At 36.0% G+C, this 17,454-nt stretch overlaps 1 protein-coding gene across 5 annotated transcripts in view; it reads right to left on the reverse strand.

Moving 5' to 3' along the window:
• HELZ (helicase with zinc finger) overlaps positions 1 to 17,454 on the reverse strand; it is a 150,435-nt gene continuing 132,981 nt past the window's right edge. For all 5 annotated transcript variants that reach the window (XM_087710231.1, XM_087710229.1, XM_087710227.1 and 2 more), the window contains exons 25-30: positions 14,522 to 14,598; positions 12,070 to 12,640; positions 10,598 to 10,832; positions 9,408 to 9,918; positions 2,539 to 2,791; positions 1 to 2,065 (exon numbers count right to left, since the gene is read on the reverse strand). In XM_087710231.1, the coding sequence (XP_087566357.1) occupies positions 1,734 to 2,065; positions 2,539 to 2,791; positions 9,408 to 9,918; positions 10,598 to 10,832; positions 12,070 to 12,640; positions 14,522 to 14,598 (1,979 nt within the window). In that variant the 3' untranslated portion in view covers positions 1 to 1,733. The remainder of the gene's footprint in view (positions 2,066 to 2,538; positions 2,792 to 9,407; positions 9,919 to 10,597; positions 10,833 to 12,069; positions 12,641 to 14,521; positions 14,599 to 17,454) is intronic.

Consider the following 17,454-nt stretch of genomic DNA (forward strand, 5'->3'; position numbering starts at 1 on the left):
TTAGTATGCATATTTTTTATAGAAAGTTCCTTAGTTATCTGAAATCAATAAGAAAAAAGTGACACAGATTTCAGTCAAACTGAGATGTCACCATCACAACGTATAAAATCCAACAGGTATGAAGGGACTGAAACCAAAGCAAATATTAGATTTGATACAGCAGCAAATACAGTAGCTCAACAAAGCAAAAACAAACATCCCTGTAAATGAAGCCCAGTTTTAAACAGTCGTGGGAAGAAACTTTAAAACTATCATATTTTTGAAAATATCACTTATAATGGGAAATTAAAATAAATAGTTGATAAAAATTAATTGTCCCTGATCAAAGAGATCTTTTCAAGTGTAAAGGAGGACATACCTCCACTGAAGTTAAAAAAGATTTCTTTCAAAAGTATGAACAGTGTACAAGACCAAAATCGTAAAGGTAAAGGTTACCCTAATTCTTCCCCCAAATTTTGCAACATATTGCTGTACAGTCTTCTATAGATTTTTCTTTCAATATATAGTGGCAAAAGGCCTTGACAGAAGATACAAGAATATAAATAACCATGTCATTCATACTGCTTCCCCAAACCTTCCCCACAACTCTTCTTCCCCAAGGCTGGGATTAATTTGGATACAGCTTTGGCAAACATAAAAATCTTCTTTAATGAAGTTCCTCAAAGAAAACAGTTAGCAAAATATTTGAATATTTGTGGATAATGTCACATTTAAGGTAAACATCAAATCATGTACCAAAATCTTTTGATGGAAAAAAAGAAGAAAAATCCTTAAAGTGGTACAATTCTCATACCACTGGAAAAATCAGAGAGGAAGAAACTAAATTACAAACATTTAACGTGCATAGTTGGGAGGGGGATTCAATTATTTTTCCTAAGTTCACGCAATTGGATTTTTTAAAAAATAGCTATTCAACTACCAAGCACCCAATATAGCATTTTTTTTTGTCATTTCATGATTTCTGTTTAAAAACCCATTAAATTAATCCCTCCAACAAACTGAATGAATAGCTTGTCCAAAAAACAACAACATGAATTTTTCACCTTTAGGTTGACCACTAATTTTTGTTTAATTGCAAAAGAGTAGTATCTGGGTCTGCAGCAAAGGCCTGCACTTTATCCTAGAAAGGAAATTACTATAACCACATCATACAGATTCTAAAACTATAAAAGTCTTAGAATGCAGCATCCCTTCACAGAAATCTGATAAAACTGAATGTAAATATAAGATGCTGCATCTTTATTTAAAAAAAAATAAACAATTTAAGCAGACATAACATACATTTGTACATTAACTGGCCATTTCTGGTACAGAAACCCAGCACAGTATGCTAAATGTTATTGAATAAATGTAAATGCTACTTACATTTTTAAATACAATTTAGACAACTTTTTTTTAAAATGTTTATATATATTTTTTTAAAGTTGCACAGTTAACTTTTCAGCTGCTAGCTTTAATGCAACACATAGATAAAGTTACATAATTTTTAAAAGTTTTTTTTTTCCCTAGGGATTTTTTTTCTCTCAAACTTCTGACCCACATCAAAAAGAAAGTAAAATAGTGGAATATAATTTAAAAAGAATTAGCTTCAGGTCTAGCAGCAAAGCCATTAAACCAAAATATATTTACTAATATAAACAGAGAGAAACAATGGTGCCTGCAGCTGCAGCCCCAGCTATCTTAAATCTACTCACAGAAATAAAAATTAAAATGTCTCTACAAAAATAGTCTGATTATTTAAAATAGGAGTAGAAGCCATTGCTACCTGATGAACTACCTAGGCTAAGTTCCTGAAACAGAGACAAGGGGTCGCTATTCTTTTTTGCCTGCTCAGGAGGGGGTCTGGGCTTGGGAGGAGCCCTCAGAGCACTTGCGTAGGACATGGCAGGTTTGTTCAACCCAGCACTGGGCTGGCTGTTGCTGTTGGATTCCACAATCTGCTTGTTGGGCATGAGGGGTGGGAACTGGCCCAGATGCTGGAGTACATTGTAGTTAAAAGAACTGGACAACGGGATGTTTTCAACCTTCATCTGTTCCTCGGGGGATTTGATAGTCTTCGGAGGAACTAGAAAGAAAAGATCATCATCATCATCAACACCAACACCAACATCACCAACACCACCATTTTAACTTAATAAAGATCACAGATTGGAAAGCTACTTCCCAGGTTTCCTTTCCTGAAGATACACAAAGAGCATTACTTAAAAGCTAAATAATGTCTGCAGGATTTTGTCAAATGCTTCCAGTCCTGTAAGACATTTTAATTTGAAAGAATTGGAGCGATCTTTACAAAGCCTATTAAAATTGTTCTTGGTTTCATAAAGAAAATAGTTTAAAAATATATTGCACTTTAAGGCCAAGATTAAAAACACATCATTGGTGTACTCTAACCATGCACAATCAGAATAAGTAAACGAGCAAACAAAGATATGCAGCATGCACACATCAAGATTTTGTGATTTCAACTCCCAGAATTCCTGAGTCAGCACCATGATTAAAGGGGCCACCCCTGGTTTAAAGAAAGTAACACTCACTCACCTAACTGTTCTCTTGGTGGGATTGCTCTGTTGGATCCGTTGCATGGAATGTTCTGATAGGGGGCTGATGAAGAAGAATTGACCCACCATTCAGGGGGTGAATAATTGAAAGAGGATGGGTTACTCTGGTCCTGAAGCTCTTGACACTGTCCAGCATTATCTGGAGGAGTATTTAAACCTTCAGAACAAGCCTGGGTTGAACTAGATGACATTCTTCTTTGGTACAATGGCCTGCCAGGTCCTCTTGGTTCATACTGCATAAAAGAAGACAGTTACTTGCAGACATGTCTGCATTAAATGTCCCATCTGAGTATCAATACGCATATTGTGAAACTGCCCTCAAAATAAACATGCATATTTTAATTGGTGTGATTTTATTCACTGACACAAATACATCCTATTCTTCACATTCACCATCCTGTTATGAGAATAGGGAGATAAATAAACACTACACTCAACACTCTCACATTTTTATATATCTGTATAATTATAGATATATAATATTATGTATAGGATTAAATCACTTTTTAAAGTAATTTCAGATCCAGCCTTCTTTCAGAATAGTTAATTGCATTACATAGCACTACTGACTTTTTCTCTTTAGAAGTCCCTTCTGATTCCTAATTTTTCACTTTGAAATTCATTTTTTTTTACTACTGGTTCTGTGGGCATGGCTTGGTGGGCATGGAAGGGAAGGATACTGCAAAATCCCCATTCCCACCCCACTCCAGGGGAAGGCTATTGCAAAATCTCCATTCCCACCCCATTCTGGGGCCAGCCAGAGGTGGTGTTTGCCAGTTCTCTGAACTACTCAAAATTTCCACTACTGGTTCTCCAGAACCTGTCAGAACCTGCTGAATTTCATCCCTGCTTTGAACTTTTAGTTATTGTATGTCTAAGCTTGTTTTCTACAAAATTTCCTCTGCAGGGCAATTATATGAAATATTTGCCAGTTGTAATTTGTCCTTCTCTGGTACCACTGACTCATTATATTGGTGTAATTCATCCCCTGAAAATAAAGTTTAGGTTGTCCATAACACACAGTCTATATAAACCTGTTTTGCGATACAAGTTATGTTTACAACAAGCTTTTTCTCTTCTTTTCTTTTTGAACTATTCCTCTGTTCTACCAGAGATAAAGCTAACAAAATAAAGAAAGGAAAGGAGGAGAAGCAAGTCTGAGGAAAATATATTGGATTCAGAAACTGCAGATATAATCTAGGATCACAAAAAGCTCTCTGCATGTGTTTAGAACCAGGATATCATAATATGCAAAATGTTATTTTTAACTTAAGGTACTTGTGGATTAGCCTGAATATTTTAATGGTTTATACAGGTCAATATTAATGAATACAACCAGAAACTAAGAAATGCCATCATTGTGCAAGTTTCACTTAAAAGAGCAACAACTCATAATTCATTATTTTAAGGAGACTATCAAAACTGCTAAAATGTTGAATGGAATATAACACAAAAAACACAGACTAATATTATTTGTTAAAGAAGAAGCTCAATTGATGCTGGGTATTTTTTCCCCTCTGTGGATGAAGTAAGAAGTGAGAACACATAGATGTTTATTACTATTTAGAAAGACAAACAAATATGGTTCTCCATTTCACTAATCATTTTTTCAAAACACTGGTGGATATCTCATAGGGAACATATACTATTAACAGAATGGTGTTGAAATAGATGGAACCAGCAACAAAAAGGAGATTTATCTGAATAAATAGGTATTTTGGTACTTTATAGCAAATTAGAATTTCTCCTATTATTTAACAATAGTAGTAACAAAACAATTCCCCATCATTATCACCAAATTATATGACTGAAAGGAAGGAAGTGTGGTGTATCCAAGATTGTGGTGTGAGTGTGGAACTTCACTCCCTTGCTGGGTTTAGAATTCCAAAATTTAAAGTACTCTTGTACTAGACTTAAATTAGTAGATTCAAGATTCAAGGGAAAAATATTACAGTACTTTAGGAAACAGCCAATAGTTCTAATATGTAGCCCTGATTCCAATATAGAAAGCTTATTCCTAGTGCATTTCTCAATTAGCATTAGTCTTATTTGTTAAGCACCAAGTATCTGTTCCTACAGCCTATTCAAGCATAGATGGTAGTAAAATTAGAATAAGCCTATTGTAAGTATTTTCATTGGATCCAAATGAGGCATCTTATTTATTTATATTCCCCCTCCCTTTTTTAAAATAAATAACTCAAGGTGGCAAACATGCTTAATTATCCTTCCTCCTCCTATTTTCTCCAGAAAAACAACCCTCCAAGGTGGGTTGCACTGAAAGAGCAAGACTGTTGGGGCTTCAGAGTTTAGTGGCCAAAATCTAGTGAACAGATTTTCTGACATTTTGTGGGAAATTGTGGCTGGCCTTCTCAGAGGCAAAGAGATCTGCTACATAAACGACAGGCACTTAAGCAGGGACTGACTGAGTGAGATCCTGTTTTTATAGCCAGAGATTTTGTCTTCTGATTGGTACAGGTTAGTGGGGTCTGATCTCTGATTGGTTCTTTCTTTGTGCCAATCTGATTGGTAATGGTTCCTGACTGAATTACCCATAATATATGCAGTTGCTTGCTATTTAGGCTGTCCAGTACTTCCTTTCCTGGGATTGTAAAGTTTGTCTTTGTGGCAGAAGTTCAGGAAATTACTTTGACACGACTTGCTTTTCTAATTTCACACCACTCTATGGGTTCCAGTTCACTAAATTCCCATTTTAAACCAAATTCCCATGTTAAACACAGTTGGAACTGTATTAAAACACTCTTACTCTCTCTATTTTTCTCTAGAGGATTTGGCTTATCTCAGCATGACAGAGTTAAGACTTCCCAGAGTAAAGTGTTTCCCAACCAACAGATTTCCATTTATAAAATTACTTTCTTTGTCTCCGTGCCCTTCTTTTTACAGGTCCCTTGCATAGGAGTCCTGGCGTAGAGAACATCCAACCTGACAACTTAAAGATATACAGCAAACGCGAGATTCTAATTTAAAAAAAAAATATTTCTATTTAAATGCCAAGCCTTGTCTAATTCAGAACAGTAACTGATCTAATAGCATGTTGAGAGAATATTTAGATATTCCCAAATAAAGATGAGAAAACTTGGGCCATTTCTCTTCCTGATTAGCCTTAGTTTTCACGTGGTTTCTCTTGTATGAAAAAATCCCCCCTCCATCTACCAATTACTGTCAGCTTCAGAACGGGTTCATATGCCCTCAAGTCAGTGAAAATGCAACCTAGCTGTGCCTGGTTGATACCAGCAACCCTGAAAGAGGAAGCCTGTATATCTGTTACCCAGGAACAGAAAGCCCATCCATCTTGGCTGGTAAGGGTCTATTTCTACGCTTGCCCAGAGTTTCAATGAGGAGTTGATAAATGAGAAAGCAAGGAAGTTAACCTTGAGATAATAACAGCAGTGAATCTGCCATGTTCATGGTTGAACAGAAAAACCAAAGAGGTTTGCTGATAGAAGGGCAAACTTCTTCATCAAGAAAAAGAATGTTGTATTATTTGTAATTCTTTCCTATCTTTCAGTTCACGGCAGCTATCTCCCTTGTGAATACTATTAAAAGCCTTGGGAAGGAACTACCCAAATAGAAGAAAATGATAGGTAAAATATAATAATACAGAAATATAAACTTTCTCTGTTAAATTATGTTAGATTTTATTCATGCTATTGTAACTTTAAAAAGAAGCACTACTTGAATGTATTCTTGGATTTAAGAAAAAAAGAGAAAAAACTTTCTTCATATTTTCCTCCCTTTTATTCTACTACTCTTGAATTCCCTGTTTTCCCACTATTAATCAAATGCGTCCCTACCGGATGCGTTTCTCCTGCTATTGAAGAGATTCTCTGACATGATGTTTAAATAAGATTGTCCTTTAACCTGACCACAAGTGTACCCTGTTGGAAATTGTGTACATTTCTCAAGGCTTTTATCAATTGCCTATAACTCATAAGTATCTTGCATCTTTATATAAAGCCCTGTTCTGAATTACTGCTAATAGATCTCCCAACCACGAAAGCTCATCAAGATGCTCCCTTGGCTACAGTTGCTATACCTTCCTCTCCTCTGTTTCCAAAGTCCCACTATGATTAAAGCATACCTGTGAACAAAAAAAATGCATTCAAAGCTTGTATTAAAATAATGAAAAGCAGTAAGGACATAGCAAGGTAAACAGTACTAAGCGTCTGCTAATCCTGGAATTTTAAAAATTGTTTTTTGCCCTGCCTGAAAGTGCTGCTAATTTTCTTAACAGAATAGGTGTTTTCAGAATGGAAGGCAAAATACGTTTGGATCACTTTCGCTCCCATCAAAATCTGTTTCGATTATTCCTTTCAGATCACCTTTGAGCCAGGAACCTGGAACTGAGGCCAGTGATCATTCTTACAGCTGGGGGAATGCAACTCTCTTGGTCCTTTCTTGATCTTTCAGCTGTCTTCAACACCATTTAATTAGAATTAGAATTCTAATTAATTAGAACAATTAATCAGTGGAACAACTTGCCTCCAGAAGTTGTGAACTGGAACACTGGAAGTTTTAAAGAAGAGATTGGACAACCATTTGTCTGAAATGGTACAGTGTTTCCTGCCTGAGGAGGGGGTTGGACTAGAAGTCCTCCATGGTCCCTTCCAACTCTATTGTTCTATTCTATTCCATCAATCATGGTGTCTTCAGGGGCTGGGAACGAGAGGCTCCCAATGATATCTATGTGAATCTGTGTTGGGAAAATGCCAGTTGGAAGGAGGAGTCAAGCTTATGCTATTTGCAGCTGCGCAATGACTCCAAAATAGGCCCTCGCTTGAGCCCTCCTTCCAGCCTAGCTGGCTCTTTCCCAACAATCTGCTTTTTCTTGCCTATCTCATTCCTTTTGTTCTTCCATTTTAATATCATATTTTAAAATACATAAGAAAAATGTCATCTACATTTTAAGATGGCCTTCTACCGCCAATGTCTGTCCTACACTAAAGACATGGCTTCCAAAAGTAGAGAAGGAGAAATAACTGACTGGTTCTTTGATATAAGATGGATTGTTATAACTGTGTTATTGAATGAAACAAATTAGCATAGCAAATGTGTTAAGGGTTAGCAGGTATTATAAAATTGGTATCGGGACAAATATTCAGATTAGTTAAGCCATGCTATTTTCTAATATTTATAGTTCTAGAGTGGAATATGAGTAAAAGCTAATTAAGTCTATTCTTTCCTCAGTTACCCATTTAAATAATACATTTATTCGAAATCTTTCATCTTTGTGGTCTAGATGAATAAAACAACAAAGTTTTGTCTTTCCCTTTAAAAAGTGACCTTTCAACTGATTCTTCTAAAAAAACAAACCCCAAAATTTTTATATTTTAGAAGAAATAAAAAAAATTATAAAAGATATGTAACATTTCCATTACTATTTTCGGAGTCCTACTAAACATAAATCAAAGATTTTACTGGATGCTCATTCCAATGTCTGCCAAATAATAATTCCTGGTCTCCGACTGTGTTTTTGAAAAACATAAAATTAATAGGGTTTACAGTAGTTAATTTGCTCTTTTTACTACCAACTTTTTTTTACTACTACCAGTTTACTACCAACTTTTCTTTCCTATTTTTGGCAAATGCTAGATACCCCACAGAGGGGTGAAAAAACCAGAGATCTAAGGTTCATATATAAGCAACTATAATTCAGTTTTGACTCCTGGTGTCTATGTGAACAAGTTTTGTCTTCACGGTTTTCTTGGCCATATTTTCAGAATTGTTTTGTCAGTGTCTTCCTAAGACTGAAAAGGAGTGACCGGCCCTAAATCATGCAGTTGGCTTTAATGCCTAAGACAGGGGGACTAGAACTTACAATTTCCCAGTTTCAACTGCTTTAACTTATAATATCAAACTGGCTCCCTTGAAAAGACTGGGCACCCAATTTATCATTCAGAAGCATATCTAAAATCCACTTTAAAAAAATAAAATTAGGTTGCTAAAGCTGGATTTTCAGTATCTCAAAATAACTTGCCCTTCTGGTAAATGGCCTAAAAAGTAGTAACACCTGATACTCAACCAGCTCCAGTGAAGCAACAGTAACAACAACAACAACCACAACGGCATATGGAACCTTGCCCAAAGTCACTACCAGAATGACCTGCTCCATTTCCCCCAGCTTTTATATACTATCATTAAGCAAAACTCCTCATTACAAGTAGTCCTCAACTTATGACCACAATTGAGCCTAAAATTTTCATTGCTAAGCAAGACTTAAGTGAATTTTAAGTGAATTTTGCCCCATTGTACGACCTTTCTTGCCACAGTTGTTAAGTAAAACACTGCAGCTACTAAGTTAGCAACATAAGTTGTGAAGTGAGTTTGGCTTCCCCATTGACTTTGCTTGCCATCATGTAGCAAAAGGTGATCACGTGATCCCAGGGCAACCATCATAAATACATGCCAGTTGCCACGCATCTGAATTTTGATTGTGTGACCATGGGGAGGCTGTAATTGTCATTAAGTGAGAAAAATGACACTTTTTTCAGTGCCCTTGTAACTTTGAACAGTCACTAAATGAATGTCAAGGACTACCTATATAGATCAAAATAAATGCAAAGATTTTTCCAAATGAAGCTCAATTCCTGCTGATTCTGTGGACATTTCTTTGCAATTTTTTTTGGCACCACTACAAAAATGATTTGCCACCGTCTTCTTTTGAAACATTGTAACTTCCCAGTCTAGGCTATAGCCTTGGAATGTCCTGGTGGTGCCCTTTCAAGTATCAAACAGGTCCAACCCTGCTTAGCTTTTCCCCCCCAACACAATTAAATTTAACTGGATGCCATGGCAAAAGACACAAGTATGCAAACCCCACAGACTACCTACCTCTTCCAAGCTATGCAGAGAAGAAGCAGATACTGCTCGGGAAGTGAGGGGGTGAAATGGTTCCTGACCAACTGCGTGCTGATGATTTTGTATTTGTATAAAAGGGTTCGGTTGCGATCTATGAGGCAATGGAGGTATACCATAATGAAAGCCTTGCCCCATGAGATGACTCTGGTGTAAATTAGCATAGGTCCATGATCCATCTGGCTGCAGGTATTTCAAGGAAGGTGGGGTCAGGTGTTCAGATGGCACTGAGAAAGGGGGATTGTACATTTGAGGCAAATGCTGCTGAAATGCTGGATTGTTAGAGATCTCAAGGTCTCTACTCTCAGAGAAATTAGGAAAGTGGCCACTGTGGTTTGAATTGCATGTAGGAGAGAGGAGTGCTGGTGGACTTCTGGGCTGCACTTGTCTATATTGCAAAAGTCTTGATTGAGGTGGCGGCATTTCAACGAGGTCCCTGTTTTCAGTTTGATCACGGTGGGAGAGCTCTCGAAGCAAATCCTGGAATCTGGATTAATGAGATAATGATTGCACAAGTGAGATAAAATGCCCTCCAATTAACAAGCAATATTGCAAGAAAGACAACACACATTCTTTTAAAGTGCAATTATCCAGGCTGTGCATAAGCTTCAGCAAAGGTAGATAGCACCAGAGTAAAATTATCAATGGGTTTTTAAATTATAAATGTCAAGAAAGAGGTGTGTGTGTGTGTGTGTGTGTGTACTCATTAAAAAATTATTAGCACCTGTAAATATACTAAATGATCAACCAGAAATGTAATCAAGAAAACAAACAAAACCAAAACAAATCAACAGATAGCGAAACCTGGATTTAACAATCCAAATGGGATATTAGTCCTAAATGCCCATTAAATCACAAAATGTCATTTGAGGCTATTTACATCATTTGTGTAATGATGGCATTTTGCCAATAACATAAATGAATGTGAACAATTAGAATTAACATAAATTTAATTCCCTAACCCAGACTTATTTGGGAAGGGGAATCCAGGGAGAAGTCTGATCTGCTGAATCCAATAAAGGTTCCATTAGATCAAAGTTTTCACTTTACATGTGAGATATACACATGATGGCAAAAAAAAAAGCAACCCTCAAAACCCAGCATTTTAAGGGGAGTAAAAATATTCCATCACTGTAGTTGTGTAATTTCTACCAAATGATAATTACCTTGAATATGTTGCCTCCGTTTCATCTTCAATATTGTTGGCAAGTTTCCAGTTTGCCCTGACTTGCTGCTGATGCAGTCCCATGGACTGCTGAGAAAGGTGGGATAAGTGAGGGTGGGGATGGTGAGAATAAGAAATATTGCCCTGACTGAGATAGGCGTTATGCTCATTCCATTGCTGTAATCTTGCTTGCTGTTGCCTTAAGGTTTCCAAAGCTAAATTTCCATGAATACGATCTGTAAAATTGGGGGAGGGGGGGAGAGAGGAGAGGGAAAATAATTACCCAGCTTCTATATTTAAGAGCTTTGTGCTTAAAAACTTTTTTTTTGTTTTTACATCTGTACATGCATAGTGAGACTATCAAACATTAGCATTCCTTGCTAAAATTGTGCTATCCTCCCAAAATATGTTTCAGCAGCTAGCATCCATATATCTAAATGTAAACTTACTGTATTTAATGTCAGATTCATAAATAACTTGAAATGAGCACACCATTATACTTTAGGTAAAGGTAAAGGTTCCCCTTGCACATATGTGCTAGTCATTTCCTGCTCTAAGGGGCAGTGCTCATCTCCATTTCAAAGTCGAAGACCCAGCGCTGTCCAAAGACGTCTCCGTGGTCATCATGACTAAACGCTGAAGGTGCACAGAACGATCTTACCTTCCCACCAAAGGTGGTTCCTATTTTTTCTACTTGCAATTTTATATGTTTTTGAACTGCTAGGTTGGCAGAAGCTGGGACAAATAACAGGAGCTCACTCCGTTATGCAGCGCTAGGGATTCAAACCACTGAACTGCCGACCTTTTTGATCAACAAACTCAGCGTCTTAGCCACTGAGCCACCACGTCCTTTATTTCCTCTTTTTTAAAATCCTTATATGAATGTTAGTCTTGAAGAGATCCTCTTCCTCAAATCCTCCTGTCACGTATCAGCTTTGGTTGCTTGATTTTTATTCCTTATTACATCTAAGGAAGATTAGCTGCAATGATTTCATCTTTGTTTAAGATCCAGGTTAGTAAGCTGATATTAGATTGCAGCTCCATTTTAAGACATAATAAGGAAATAATGTAGCCAAAATCAAGCCACTAAAGCTTGCATAAGAAGGCACAGCATGGTTAGGAATAGGACATGAACACAATGCCTAACTTTTATTGAAGTTTAGGAAACAGAAATCATTACACCCGAAATAACACAAAGTCTGAGAATGGGATAATTAAGGAAGAATGCTTGCAGAAGTTACATGGTTGAAGGCTGTGGACTAAATGACCTTCAGTTCTGTGAATAATGAAAAATAAACAGTGATTTTTGTTCAATCAGCAAAACATAAACTGAAAGGATTTCAACATTATACAATGGCTGTAAAATACCAAACATACCATATGCCAAAAATGATTCTTTGCGTTACACACCTCCTCTTCACCTAAGCAGACGGTCCCAATTTAAACCCCTAAACTGTAGCCATGGTTACCTACCTAATGGTTCTCCCACAGATACTCCTGGAGGATTCTCTTCAATGAAGTGGTTCAAATGGGATGGCATCATGAGGTTAGGCTGTGCAATGGGTCTCAGGGGGCTGCTGACATCTTGCAGCACAGATGGGGGAAGCTGTTCTAAAACTGAAGTGTCTGTACCAGGGGAATGAGGTCTATGCGGAACAGGATTTTTAAAGAAAGACTGGTTGGGGCCAGTTGGAAAGGCAGGAGAGAGCTGTGAAGATGGTGGTTGCGGCTGCTGATTTAAATGACTGTGTTGCTGGACTATCTGGCTCTGCGGAGGAGGCATTTGGTTATGTTGTTCAGACAAATGATTCTGTTGTTGACTTAAAAGGTTCGGTTGCGGTGGCCCAGGATATGGATGCCTTGAAATTTGGGCTAGATGCTGGAAGGGGCGGCTAGGAACAGCATACTGGGCTTGGGGAGGAGTGAGGTGAATGTTCAGCTGCCTAGGGTTAATATTATCTTTGCGGTGAAATTTAGAATTAGGATAAGAAGAACTGGAACGCGATTCAGGGCTTCTATTTTGGGGATTTGCTTCTAAGTCAACCTGGAGGAAATTACACAAATTATTTGAGTTAAAAGTCATTTAATAACACAACGAAATCCTCCCTAAGCAATGAAAGCACACAGCAAATTATTTTAACACCAACTCAAGCATGTGATTTATAAAGAAGATGGGAAAAACAAGATTCAGAATGAAGAAAAACTATTGTAAAGCTTAGATACATATTCTCCTTTAACATATGCTTAACTGAAAACATAGTTAACCAAGGAATATAAATCTACTATAAAATATGTCATATGTATTTTTAACTTTTACATGTTCTATACAAAATAGAAATTTAAAACTATTTTATGAGGACCCAGATTGTTGAGGGCAATATGCTAAAACCGCTTGGAATGGCTTTAAAAGCACTGTGAAGCAGTATATAAGTCTAAGTGCTATTGCTATTATTACAAGCTACAGAAGCTCTAATTTTCGTGGTCTTATATTTCTATTGTTAAACTGAATATTAAGATCTCATTCCTGAATTCCAATTTAAGAAAATATTACAGAAGAAATTAATTACTCACTTCTTCCTAATTACCATAGTAATTTAGTAAAAGGGAGAGAACCATATAAAACTTTTAGAAAATTTCACTTCTAAAGAAAACCAGCAATGTAATGCACATGCCACTCCTTATTTCACTTTGCTTCCATCACCCTCTTACTGATGACTTGTTGACCTATTAACTCCTCTTAATATTCCTCCTTAAAGGAATGAAAGCACTGGGAAGGGAACAACGACCAGGAGCTAATTTTAAATTTTCATCCAAATGCAGATTTTAAAATTAAATTATAATGTTGAAATTGATTATCTAATATCTGCACCCATGTGTTCCTCCTGCATGATTCATGGTTTTCAAGTTTAATAACACAAAACCATGCAAATACTTTGCCACAACAATGTACAATACCATGATCCTAAAATTTGCATAGACTTTGATCACCAGTCAACAGATCAGATTCATTAAATGAATAAGCACTGATAGGCTGATGAGTCCAAACTCTTTAGTAACCACATTTTGCTTTGACAATCGTACTCCCTTTTAAAAAAATATACCTTAAAAGAATACTAGGTGCTATTGCGCTTTTGCTAAAATATTGTCTATCAAGCTTTTTTTTATTAATAGTCTAGAAAGATAGGCTGTATTAAAAAAACCTTACTGAATTCAATATTACTGAAATAAATTATCAAAATTTCCTGAAATGGATTACTTGTAGTACTGGCATTATAGGTTGTCCTTGATTGAGCCTAACATTTCCATTGCTAAGTGAGATGTTTGCTAACTGAATTTTGCTCCATTTTACGATGTTTCTTGCCACAGTTCTTAAACAAATTACTGAAGCTGTTAAGGTAGTAAGACTGCAATTGTTAAGTGAATCTGGCTTCTCTATTGACTTTGCTTGTCAAAAGGTCACAAAAGCTGATCACATGACTTCGGGATACTGCAACCGTCATAAATATGAGCCAGTTGCCAAGCATCCGAATTTTAATCATGTAACCATGGGGATGTTGCAATGGTTACAAGTGTGAAAAATGATTATAAGTCTCAGTGCCACTGTAATTTTGGTCACTAAATGAATGATTGCAAGTTGAGAATTACCTGTACTTACTTTGGTTACTAGGCATAATCTTTTATCTACTGTAAACAACCCAAAATGTTGACCACCTCACCATATTATTTCTCCTAATACTATTGTTTAGGTGAGTCTGCACAAATAATTGTATTTTCCCTCTAATATATCTGATCTCTTATATCGTTATCGCGGTGGGCTTAGTTATTGTGTGTCTTGATTTTTCTGGGGTTATTTAGATTTTTAAAAACCTACATTATACATGTTCCATGGGCATCACACAGAAGAAAATAATAATAATATGCGTACCTGTTTGGCTTCTAAAGGGTTTTTCTCAGATGTCCGAATTTTACTGATTTCAGGACCAGCACCAGGCTCATTTTTGCCTAAATAATATAGAAACTTCATATAAAATTCATTTTTAATATTCAACTTAAATTATACCCCACCATAATCACAGTTGAAAGTTATTAAACCTAGACGTGTGAAATATCAGTGTTTTCAATCTTACTTTGATGATCATATTTAAAATATTATTGTTTAAAATTTAAAGCAAAGGGACAAATATTAGATGGTTAAGGGAAAGAAAATATTTTATGGTATTACTTTACTAATATTTTTTTACTTAATTTAAATAATTATTTTACTAATCATATTTTCAGCTTCTAAAAATAATTCCACATTGACATTGACAAAATTACTGTATAAAACAAGAATACCTATGCATAAAATAGTATACAGGTTAAAAAATAGTGCAAGAAACCAAATTAGGGTAATATGTTAATAAAATTTAAAAGAGTAAATGTGAATCTAAAAAACACATTTGTCTATCAGATGTAATCAACAATAAAAGAAACATACAAATTAGAAGCTATAATTTATTGTTGTTCTCAGACATGACCATATAAATAATAATATTCACTTTTTACAGTTTATCCAGACTAAATAACCAAATTTGTACTCAACAATTAAAAACAGACAAGAGCTTTTTAAAGGACAACAATCTTTGCTCAATAGGAGATTAGCTGTGATCTTTTGGTTACTTATAAACTAAGAAACCATGGGCAAAACCCAGAGAATGAAGCCATGATTTAAAATGAGTTTCTATGCAATAGCTTCCTGGGAAGTCATTAACATGGTTCTTCATTCAGTTGTAATATTATAGCTAATTGTGATTAGTGGTATGATCACAAGAAAGGAGTAGAAAATAAGCATTTCATGTCTCAATTTATTATACTGCAATTTGATCAATCAAATACCACTGCTGATTCAAGCCTGCAATGTTCTTTCCTTAGATCAAGTACAGAACATTTAACATACTATGAAAGAGATGATCAAATAAGTTTAATCTACTTCCTGCTCCTGAATTACTTGACTGAAGATGACCAAAGCAGTTTTTGGTAATTACCAATTACTCATTTATATTCTACTCTTAGATAATCCAAAGAGTGCAAAGTCATTTGGGTCCTATTACCTACATAGGGAAATAAAAAAGGGAAATATAGTTCCAGATTTAAATCTTGAATTTAGGAGGGTAACTAGAAAATCATCAATGATACAGATCTACTATGAAGCAAAGACACACAGTGAACCAGACACTTCATCAGATTCACTACTCAGATATTTTCTGACCATCGTCTTGAAGATAAATACCTTTATTCATTTTCTAGTCATCTCCATAGAAAACTATGGAATGATAAAACCAGAAACATTCCCCAGCGGATAAAGATAAATTTAAAATGTTGCCAGAATAGGAAGGTATAATTTATAGCTTACCCTTAAATGGGATTTTAAAACTTAACCTCTGAAATAATAAGCAGCTATGAAAATTTCATACAAATGACATTTGTTCCTTATTCTTCAGTCATCATACATAATGTGATCTTATGAATGAGGATATATTCATTCATCTTCAAAATGTCAAGCTAAGAGAATTATCTTCATAAATGAATGCATTTGTGCAATATGTTATAGAACATGGAAAAGTTCAGCAGTGAATGAATATGAAAATATTTTACTTTACCTAACTATATTAAAACTTACAGAATTCACAAGTTTAAGGTAATTATATAGCACAATTCTCTCAGCCTTTCTTTTAAAAGAATAAAAAGCTATACAGGTATTTTATGCTACTTGACTTATGACCACAATTGAGCCCCAAATTTTTGTTGTTACGTGAAACATTTGTTAAATGAATTTTGTCCCATTTTACAACCTTTCTTTCCAGTTAAGTGATTCACTATAGCTACTAAGTTGTAGGGTCCTCATGGTGTTGTGGAAAAATCAGGTGAAACAATGGCTGATGACTTCCTTCTACTGGTCCACGATAGAAAGCGCCCTCACATATTGTGTCACGGTATGGTATGCTGACTTAACAGCCACAGACAGGAAGACATTACAGAGGGTGATGAGCACAGCACAAAAAATCATGGGCTGCCCCCTAACCTCATTGGCTGAAATCGCCAGGTTCTGCTGTCTCAGCAGAGTGAAGGAAATCCTCAGGGATGATTCACACCCTGGACAGCATTTCTTTATTCTCCTACCATCGGGCAAGAGATGTAGAAGCATAGCCAGCCAAACAAATAGGCTGAAAAATAGCTTTTATCCATGGACTGTCAGATTTTTAAATGCAACATAACACCACAATCAAACTAATGTGATACACTTGCAGCCATGAGGTGACCCCACTTGCTGCCTCCTGCACCTCAAAAATAATAAGACCTCCCAGAAAATAAGACCAAGGGATTATTTCAGGGGTCAAAAAAAAATAAGACCCTGTCTTATTATCAGAGAAACACGGTGTGTGTGTTTGTGTTTGTGTTTGTGTGTGTGTGTGAGTGAGAGAGAGAGAGAGAGAGAGAGAGAGAGGATATGTGTGTTAGTTTATTACTTATTGGGTTTAGGGATTTCTTTTTACTTATTGATTTATTGAGATGTATTCTGTGTTCTTGGGTAGGCTGCACCAAGGGAGGCTCATTCAATTTCATTGTACACATATTGTGCATTGACAATAAAGGTTTTATTGATTGATTGAGTTAGTAACATGGTTGATAAGTAAATCTGGCTTCCTTGTTGATTTTGCTTGTCACAAAATTGCAGAAAGTGGTCACATGATCCTGGGACACTGCAACCCACATAAACATGAGTCCGTTGCCAAACATCTGAATTTTGACCACATGACCAAGGAAATGCTGCAATGGTCATAAATATGAAAATGGTCATTAGTAACCTTTTTCAGGGAT

This window comes from Thamnophis sirtalis, unplaced genomic scaffold (genome assembly GCF_051295495.1).
Source record: "Thamnophis sirtalis isolate CommonGarterSnake01/CBP01778 unplaced genomic scaffold, rThaSir2_p1.2 scaffold_3, whole genome shotgun sequence".
Taxonomy (NCBI): Eukaryota; Metazoa; Chordata; class Lepidosauria; order Squamata; family Natricidae; genus Thamnophis; species Thamnophis sirtalis.